We start from the raw sequence: 10,368 nt of genomic DNA on the forward strand, positions 1-10,368 counted from the left end.
TTTTGTTGAAAAATGAAATTTCCAAGAAAACTAGTTCTTTTTTACCTTATTGGGAAACTTTATGGATAAGTTTTTAAGTAGAGTCTAGAAAAAATTTAACATAGACAATTTTTAAAACATTGACTTTTTTATATGTTTTAACTTTTGTTGTGTGTGTATATATATAAGAAGAAAATATCCTCCCTCGTGGACTCAAGTTCACACTGATATTGTGAAACAAATCAAACGAACTGTCAAGGAAATTCCTTGCCTACATCTTACCAGCCATTCCCGCTAATTGGGGAAAGGACAATATCAAGAATTTCTTTTTTAATAGTAGAGTAATTCTTTTGACAATCATTCCAATGTTTTGAGACAAATTGAACAATCTGTTCTTTATCGTGTTTGGATTGTTTAAGAATTCCTCCATAACCAATGTCAGAAGCATCAGTTTCAACAATTTTAAAAGCAAAAGAATCAGCAAGATGTAGGCAAGGAATTTCCTTGACAGTTCGTTTGATTTGTTTCACAATATCAGTGTGAACCTGAGTCCACGGGGAGGATCTTTCTTGAGCCTTTGGTGGAGTGGTTTGCAAATTATATTTATACGGGGGAAAAATTCAATAATGTAATTCAGACTTCCAAGGAATCTCTGTAATTGATTTTTGTCTCTGATTTCATCAGGAAATTTTTCAGAAAATATTGTGTGTGTGTATATATATATACACACACACACATGCACACACAAACACAAATAATGGGATGATCAAATGAAGCAAAAGAAACTCTCTTTGAAGATTTTCCTAAATAAAATCGGAGTTACATTCTCCAATGTGAAATTTTGGAAGATGAAATTTACTTAAATCAAAACATTGCATAAAATAAGGAATACCTTTTGAAAATGCCAGTTAAAACATAATTATTTTGGATTGGCAAAAATTAATATCATCAATGAAATGTTTACGAAAAAATATGAAGATGCCTTATTGTGCACAATTTTTTAGTATACCTAGATATTCTTCTAACGTATTACATGCTCTGTATAAAAGTATCTCGTCACTTTAGTAAGAAAAAAAGATAATATTTAATATAGTACATAAATATACTTGATATATAATTTAACCTAATGAAGTTAAAAAATAAAAAGTTTACTAAGAAAGTAAGCTTTTGAGATAAATAATAGATAAGTTGTTATAAGATTAATAATGAAGCAGAGAGTTTTTAGTTTTTTATTATATGAAAGAATATCTTTTTTGTTTACTATTAGCGAGATAATTTTACACGGAATATGTAAGTATATCTAAGAATAGACTTTTATTTAATACTCTAGAAAAAAAAAATATGTGAAATGCTTAATCATGGTAAACTAGATTCTATATAGAAAAAGAAAAAATAGAAAAAAAGAATGAATGGGACATCACTTTAAATTGCAATTAAATTATTAAGGACGGTTTTATCTTTTAAGTGTAAATCGAGTGGTTTAGGTTATTTAGGGGGTGGAAATAGCGCCACCCAATAAAAAAATTGTATAAACATATGTGGAATGTGAATAAGCAATTGCTCCATAATTTCTTTAGCTATCTTAGGGCTAACAATACAACCTAAAGGGAGTGAATTGATCGTTTGAAAACTTAAACAATTTTGTAGTTCTTCAATTATAGAAAGAATTTTGCCTTCAGGATGATTATCAATCTATCAAGATGTGTTGTGTTATTAAATATTTCCGCAAAGATAATATGAAGATAGAAAGTCAATCAATACCTTCTAAAGTGGGGATTCATACTAGATCACAAGATGTAAAGTTATGAAGTTAAATATCTCAAATAATAGTCTTGAAGTTCGTGACAAGATTGTCGTCGCGGGTAGAACAAGTGTTTTGCTAAAATTCAATCATCGCATTCCTCCGGTGATATTTGGCTTTCTGTTGACATTCAAGTATATATTATGACAATATTTAGGATTTGCCTTGCTGATATCCAGCTTCTTCCTGTTAATATCCAACATTTGCATTGTTGATAATCATATGAAACCCTTGATGATATTCATTCGGAAATTTAACTGATATTCATTAAGTGGTATTGCTAATATTCAAGCAGTTCACTTGCTAATATTCACGCAATTCACTTGCTTCTGGCTTCTTGGATATGATCAACTGTTCTTACCAAAATAATTTAGCAACAATAGTAATTTAGATTATGTAGACATAAAACCTTGCCTTTTCAAGTCAATAGGAATGTTCATTAAACTTGTTCATGCAGGTCTTTCAATCATAGAGAATACTTTCAGCATGAATATTACTTAAAACATAAACACTTATCGCATTTGTCAAGTCCAATATTAACTATGGATAGTTTTGTCATCTTCAAAATATATAGGAGGTTTTCTCAACAATTTGTACTAGATTTTCTAAACCAGGTAGTAATATTAGTGACTACATAATGGAGTTGCCATGTTAAACATAGTGCATTTTTTTTCTAAACAAGGTAGTAATGTTATATTGTTGCTCTAGACTGCTGGGTTTAAATAGGAAAAGAAATCGAGTTTGACGCAAGTGAAAGAGCAGTAAGAAAGCATTAAATAGTACTGACGATTCCACAACTTGGGTGTGCAAACGAACTACTTCTCGCGTGCACTACCAAACCTAGTATGTTAGCTTGTAACGGTTGTGAGATTCCAAAACAAAGAAAATCCAACTAAAGATTTCAAAACATTTACGAGTGCAGCTCATCAGCCATACGGCATCAATCATAGTGATTTGTAATTTAAAAGAATATTTTCTTGAATTGTCCTAGCTAAAAATACATAATTAAGACATGGTTGACATGTTGGCACAAAAATACATATATAATTGACCTGAGACTATTTATTCTGTTTTTAGTTTTTTTTTTTTTTTGGAGGGGGGGAGTGGTGGGAGAGGGGGGGCAATAAATATTAAGAAATATCGGCCCAAATGCCCAAAACAATTTAAACTAGTTCCAATTGAAAATACGTGAAAATGGCCTTTGCCCAAAACTTTGGGTGTCAATGTTGGTTTACATGGCCTTTAGACTATGCAATAACTTTGGGATGAGTGCAGAAATAGAATTTAAGCTTTAGGTCGTTGGTTATTTGAGAACTTTAAGGATATGGTTATTGGTCAATTGAGGACTTAAAATTTCAAAATCCCACAATCAAGTCTCTAGCTCGCCGTTAGTCAAATTCAGGCATCAATACATGGCAAATGAACAAAATACTTCACGTTGGATTTACAATGCATGAATTCTACAGAAGGCGAGTTCGAGATGATATAATTGATGCCTTGTGCCCATAATCAGAGGTCTCTACATCTTGCCACTTCCCAAAACAAAAATGCATATAATTAATGTTTCAGATAATATCAGTATACATGTTCCATAGGCCATGCAATAGCTTTTAAGTCGACACACTAGTGGAACCGGGTCAAAGATTTTCGTTCTTTTAAACACTCCATGGCCTTGAGCCAATAATCAAACCTAATTTCTTGCAACTTCCCAAAGCAAAATTACACGTAGGGAATATTAGACATTGTGCTGATTACGGAAAGATCCATTTTTGGGAAGAACGAAGGCGTGGCTACGTAAATTGTAGCACAACCATGCTTGGGTTATCCAGAAGAATAGGCTTGACGTTCACTTTTCCTGGTAGGAAAATCATAATTTAATAGCATGCCTTTTTCTCGTGAATTAGAAGGAAAAAAAAACAAATGACAACAAAATAGCATCCGAGAATATAGCCGAAAAAGAATCAAAAGACTCCCATCTTCCAAAGCAACAGAGATTCTTAATAAACACGCGCGCGCACACACAAAAAACAGAAATTCCATGAACTGCTCAACCCCATTATTTTCTTCAACCAAAAAAAAAATAAAGAAAAGTTAAAGAAATTTAAAGAAAAACCAAAATATACACCATTTGCTAGCTAATCCTATTACAAGGAGATAAAAGATTGTTCCACGGCAGGCTTTGTGAAAGATTAATGAAAATCGAAAGCTATTGCGTCGATGAGGATGTCCAAAATTGAGCATTCTTCACTTTCGAGACGCTGGCCAGGACACCCACCGGTGTTATGTCCCCCTCAACGGTCACCTTCTTAGCTGCAGAGTCTATGTTGAATGACGTCACGCCTGCAATTTTTAATTTTCTAGGGTTTTGTTAGCCACAAAAATATTCGAACTGTGCAAAAATACCTCATGCAGAACTGATTATGGATAGATCACCGAGTAAAAACATATGTTAAGACTTGTATTTTAGAATAAGTGCACTGAAAGCCCTAAAACTTATCATGATAGTACAATCGAGTCTTAAAACTTTAAAAAAGTATAATCAAGTCCTAAAACTTGTTACGAAAGTGCAGTTAAGTCCTAAAACCGTTACGAAAGTGTAATCGAGTCATAAAACTTTTAAATAGTCCAATGAAGTTCCAAAACTTATCACGAAAGTATAATCGAGTTTTAAAACTTTCAAAAATGCAACCAACGGAATGACTTAATTGGATCAATTTGACAAGTTTTAGGACTTGATCGTACTTTTTGAAAGTTTTAGAACTCAATTGCACTTTCGTGACAAGTTTTGTGACTTGATCACACTTTTTCAAATTTATAGGACTCAATTACACTTTCATGACAAGTTTTACGACACCTAATGCATTTATCCATGTATTTTAAGTAGAATTTCACGTGACTTTCACTATTTCGTGAAAGGCTTTATAATTGAGAAATTGATTTTGGCTGCTCAGGAATTTTTGGATTGTGGTGAAACTGATACCATTATAAAAAGTTGTACCTGAAAAAAAGAAAAGAAAAGAAACACAAAATATAAAAGAGTTAATACCACGAAAAACCCTGAACTGGTACACTTGTGACAGATTTACCCCAAACTATTTTTTTGACCATAAAAAACCCCAAACTGGTACATCTATGACAATTTTACCCGAACTATTTTTTGACCACTAAAAACCCCAAACAGTACACCTGTGACAATTTTACCCGAACTATTTTTTGACCACCAAAAACCCCAACCGACATTGTGACAATTTTACCCGAACTAATTTTTTAATATAATTTTTTTATTTTTCGAATTTTTTTAGTTTTTCTTTTCTTTTCTTTTTCCTTTCCTTTTCTTTTTTTCTTTCCTTCATCTTCATTGGACCAACAATGGATTGTTATACTGTAATTGATACCACAATAACGTGACACGTAACATAAATGCTACATTTTGACCCAAAAAAAAAAACATAAACGCTAAATGAAAGACTTTCTTTTATATGCATGAATTTTCATGCCAACCACTTTTTTCTACATTTAAATGTCTCGCGAAAAAGGCATTATATTGTTGTCGTGTCTTTCTTATTTTTGGGTGCAAGTGGATAGGCAAACTGATGGGGTCCAACGTAGGCTTGTTACCTAAGCTTGGAGTACAGCTAATCAACAATTTATATACGTCTTGCTTGCCAATTTAATTTAACAGATTAATTTACAAAATTAGTATATTTTATATATAAGATGAGAGATATTATATGTGCATGACGATTCATAAATCAATATGATCACTTGAAATATATAATAAATAAAACATGAGACATTTAAATGTAGAAAAAAGTGGTTGTCATGAAAATTCATGCATATAAAAGAAAGTCTTTCATTTAGCGTTTATGTTTTTTTTTGGGTCAAAATGTAGCATTTATGTTACGTGTCACGTTATTGTTGTATCAATTACAATATAACAATCCATTGTTGGTCCAATGAAGATGAAGGAAACAAAAAAGAAAAGGAAAGGAAAAAGAAAAGAAAAGAAAAACTAAAAAAATTCGAAAAATAAAAAAAATAATATTAAAAAATTAGTTCGGGGTAAAATTGTCACAGGTGTACCAGTTTGGGATTTTTGATGGTCAAAAAAATAGTTCGGGGTAAAATTGTCACAGGTGTACCAGTTTGGGGTTTTTGGTGGTCAAAAAAATAGTTCGGGGTAAAATTGTCACAGATGTACCAGTTTGGGGTTTTTTATGGTCAAAAAAATAGTTTGGGGTAAATCTGTCACAAGTGTACCAGTTTAGGGTTTTTCGTGGTATTAACCCAATATAAAATAGATAAATAAAAAAGAAGAGAAAAAAAAATGGCCTGACCAAGAAATGGCAATACATACCTTCCATTCTTGATAAGTGTTTTCTCACTTTCCCTTCGCAGCCTTTGCAGTGCAGCGATACCCTCAAGACGACCACCTGTGCGACGACATCTTTAAATAACGAGAACAATGTAGTTTTCTTTACAAAAAGAAATTGTCGATGTAGCCCATAAAAGAAATATTCTTGAGATTATTGTACATAAAATTGAAATTAGCAACCTTACCAAAAAAAAAATTGAAATTAGCAACGCAGTGACATGTGAATTTCAACGGACTCAAGAATTACGTGAATTGAAAGTAAATCAGTTTTTAATTAGCATTTTAAATAAATGAACTTTCTGAAGAGTGCTGCGAGCACTAATAATTTTCGAGTGTCAACTCTTTTGAAAATTGAAGTATGCATAATTGAGCATGGTTAACAAGTGCCATCGAAGGACTTGTTGACAAGACCTAGATAAACATACAGTGGCCTGCGATGAAACCAAACACGAATTTACAAACCGAATTGGATATTTGAACATATATTTTCTATCCTGTTGAAATATATTTATGAAATTAGATCTTGCAAATAGATAATTTCTTAAAAAGGTTTTCCACCGGCAGACATAAACATTGCTCTTACTAAAATGATGTAAATGTAATTACTGACCAAAGCCTATCGATTTGGAGTAGTATACTCACAAGCAAGTGAACCAACAGAAGAAACTCTTACCTGGTTCGAAGCGGATGTAAAGCGAGATGACAAAGAAGACGAAGTGGGCTTGGAAGCAACAATTTGATGATGATGATCTTGACTATTGTTGCTCCAAGCCTGAGCCGGAGCAGGTGCAGAAGCCGGGTCGCGATCTGATAGCCTGTCGAAAGAACCGGTGCCTCCCAAGAGATACCGGGTCGACCCAGGAGGAGTTGTTCTAGAGTCGCCGAGCTTGGGCTCGGGGCTGACGCTCTTCCTCGCAGCCGACGCAGTCTCCGTCTTGCTAGAGAAGCTCCTGGTCAAAATGCTATGCGCACCCCTCTTCTTCTTCTTGTTCTTGCTCTTCGTTTGGTCAGTCCTTGACCGGTTCTTGTCCGGGTCGCCAGCGCTTGATTTTGAAGGGGAGAGAGAGTTCGGTTCGGTTTTCTGGTGAAGTTGGTGGTATGGGATGGGGCTGATGGGAGGGCAGTGAGAAGAGCTGCAAGGGGGAGTGATGGGGAGGGCCGACCGGACGGACCGCCTCGCGTCTCGGATGATGGGATTGTGGCGGTCGATGGCTCGGTCGCCCGGATAATGCATGGTGGATGATGAAGATGAAGGACTGGCCTTGTTCACCATGCTCGAGCATATGGCCGTTGAGGCTTGGGATGCACACGAGATGTCTATTCGTTTCATGCTGGATAGGATGGTGATGATTGAGGAGGAGGCTGGTGTTCGGATAGAGAAGGAAGCGTTGTCTATTTCTGCTTTTAAAGCTTGGCCAGGTTGTGGGTTACCCCCCTTGCACAGGAGATAATACTTGCATGCTCCTAGCGGACCGAGCCCGACTGCACATCCACCCTTTATATTAGGTGCGGTCCACGTCAGTCCAACCTCATCCAACGGTACATATTTTAAGCTCACGTGCACCCCGAGCAGGCAAGATTTTTTCCTTGCATGTGGAGGGAATTATTAGGTGACCAAGGTCCATCTGACCAGACTCGAATCGCATCCGTGTTCACGTAACTCAAGTACTTAAGCAAGTCGAGACTAAGATTTGATTTGTCTCGCGAAAAATAAATAATTTAGAAAATATTTTCTTAAGAATGATCATTTGTATCACTTGAAATAATTAGTCAATGAGAATATTTTCATTATCGACGACAATTTATGTCTAAATATTTTTGTGGACGATGAAAATGTTTTTGGTTCACTAATTATTTCAAGCGGTACAAGCGATCATTTTTAAAAAAATATTTTTCAAATTATTCACTTTCTCCTGAACAAACGCACCATAAGCTTGAAAATACTTTACTTAAGTTGAGATTTTTAGGGACGGATATTTGGACTTGTCTATAAGCTTGACAATACCTTTAACTCTGAGTAATTCACAAACCAAATCGAATATATGATTTTCCAAGTTTTCCTTTAGAATTCGAGCTCGTGCCCACTCTCGTATTGGCTTTAGTTTGAGCTTAATTCCAATTTAGAATATGATTCATTAATTTATTGATTCGAACTCAAGCTTGAGCTTTTTGAAATGTCAAATCAAGTTCACGAACTCGAGAAAGTCGAGCTAGAGTCACGAACTGAATTTTTTTTCTTTTTTTTTCTTATTTTCCTTAGCCAGCCGAAATTCCGATGAAGGAAAAAAAAAGAGAATTTTAGAAATTTTCAAAAAAAAAAAGAAAATCGTATATGTTAATGCCGATCATGCCACGAAGAATGGCCGACGTTGACCAGAGAGCCACGTCGGGAATTATCGGCCAAAATTAGCTGGAAGGACTTCACTAGCAAATTATCCAAAGATTTAAGGCTAAATTGGCCGTCATACAATATTTTTAGAATTTTTTGGACAATTTCTCCGATAAACCTTGAAACTTGGGTTCATAAGTTTAGGGATGGATGGATGGAATATGATACATTTCTCGCACTGATAACTTTATTTTAGTGGACCTTTGTTTTGCACCAAATAAAATTTACTTCCTAAAAAGATTAAATATTGACTACGCTGGGACTAGGTGATCGAGTCTCTAATACTTAATGTATAAGATCAAATTTGCTGATTCTGCTCAGTAAAGGAACCGTACTTGAATTTATTTATTTTATCTTATTCAACAGGTGAATATTTTCAAAATTCATCTCTGAGTGCCGATCATAAACTATTCCATTTCGCTGCACATTGCAGTGATAAAGAAGTGCAATTTATACAAGTTATACAATGCACATTATCTCCCTCGTGGAACTGAAACCGGAAAGCCTTATGTTGGATTTTAGAGGAAAAATTTTTACATGGTCATTCGATCTATGATCGGCGTCGCCGATCTTACTTTTTATCAAGAAGAATTAACTAGACTCAGTTTTACATCAGAAAGGACGAGTCGCATTTTCTGCTTGTAAGTATATCTCAGTTAAGTCCCTAATCCCTAATCTTACAATAATGATGTAAGTATTCAAGATTTTCTGGACCATTCTTGTCGCCATACCAATCTTAACCTATTTCCTGTTTACCAACTTGTGGGTTATGAATACAGCAACTAGTACTCGAATTGGCACTTAATATAGAATTGCTTCTTTTTTTCTTATTTTTTTAATAGAGACGTTAACAAGAAAACAAGATTGTCAGCAGAAACATTGGTAAATTTGGGACAGAGAACAACGTTAGAAAAATTTTCAAAAGAAATAGCGAGCAGCTCAGAGAGGTCACAATCAACGATTCCCGACACATGGAATCGTGACTTGTGTAGAGGGAGAGATAATTACATCGACTCGGTCTATGCAAGGTTAACGTTCAATTGCTATAACAGCTTCGGTCTACTACGGCTAAGAATGGCCCAATCTGGCCATTCATGGTCCGGTTTCTAGAGGGACTGGATCGATCTTTCATCCTAGGGCCATTAGAACCTGTACTGTACGGATTGATCCCTGATCCTAATGCTTAAAAGGTTGGTCCAACCCGGATCTTCTTCTTTGTTGTGTCCAAACCTTGGATATATATTACAAGTGCCTCTCCTCTTCTTTCGCCGTTTCCCTCTCTCACAATCTCACTCTCTTCTTCAATCTATGATTATCGATGATATCTTCCATTTTCATCTCTTCAAGAGCAGTCTCTTCATCTTCTCTCTATTCATTTGAACTCAACGATCGATTTTCTTCCCCTCCCTTTCACTCTGCTACCTTTGGTGATCAGATCAGTTGTATCTTCACTGCGACTGGTGTGTCCCAAATTCTTTTCATTATTTCATCTCTATTTGTTTTTTTTTTTTTTGCTGATTCATCTGTTACGATGCATTGTAGATGAAGGGCTTAGCTTTGTTGGAATGGAGTGTTTCGCTTGGTTGTGATTGGCGGTGGGAGATGTCTCTCCATATTTCGGATAAGTTAGACTTAAGGTTTTAGTGGTTTTCTTTTGAGTTTAGTGAATTCGATGGTCCTGGATGACGAGGCAATTATGAGTTATTGATATGGTTATTGCGATGGCTATGCCACATTAGTTTCACTTGAAGGAATGAGGATGACAAATAAGTGGTGAGATGTTCTATCAATTGCACCAATAGTAATTTCAATTTAAAACTATCG

General features: G+C 35.1%; 1 protein-coding gene across 1 annotated transcript; it reads right to left on the reverse strand.

Annotated features, from left to right (window-relative positions):
- Window positions 1–3,921: 3,921 nt before the first annotated feature.
- Window positions 3,922–7,632, reverse strand: LOC115672313 (protein SODIUM POTASSIUM ROOT DEFECTIVE 3-like). Its single transcript, XM_030594096.2, has 3 exons — window positions 6,829–7,632; window positions 6,138–6,213; window positions 3,922–4,120 (listed from the first exon to the last, which is right to left on the reverse strand). The coding sequence occupies exons 1-3, from the start codon at window positions 7,483–7,485 to the stop codon at window positions 3,987–3,989; spliced, it is 867 nt and encodes a 288-aa protein (XP_030449956.1). The 5' UTR covers window positions 7,486–7,632; the 3' UTR covers window positions 3,922–3,986.
- Window positions 7,633–10,368: the final 2,736 nt, after the last annotated feature.

Source organism: Syzygium oleosum, unplaced genomic scaffold (genome assembly GCF_021117445.2).
Source record: "Syzygium oleosum isolate NSW1041296 unplaced genomic scaffold, Sole_v2.1 Sole_v2.12, whole genome shotgun sequence".
NCBI lineage: Eukaryota > Viridiplantae > Streptophyta > Magnoliopsida > Myrtales > Myrtaceae > Syzygium > Syzygium oleosum.

Bases quoted from the DNA above. Each gene is read 5' to 3' on its own strand.
- LOC115672313 (XM_030594096.2), bottom strand. From the start codon at position 7,485: ATGAAACGAATAGACATCTCGTGTGCATCCCAAGCCTCAACGGCCATA. The intron at 6,214-6,828 runs GTAAGAGTTTCT...GTCGTCGCACAG, and splicing joins TTACATCCGCTTCGAACCAG to GTGGTCGTCTTGAGGGTATC. The intron at 4,121-6,137 runs GTATGTATTGCC...TAAAAATTGCAG, and splicing joins ACACTTATCAAGAATGGAAG to GCGTGACGTCATTCAACATA.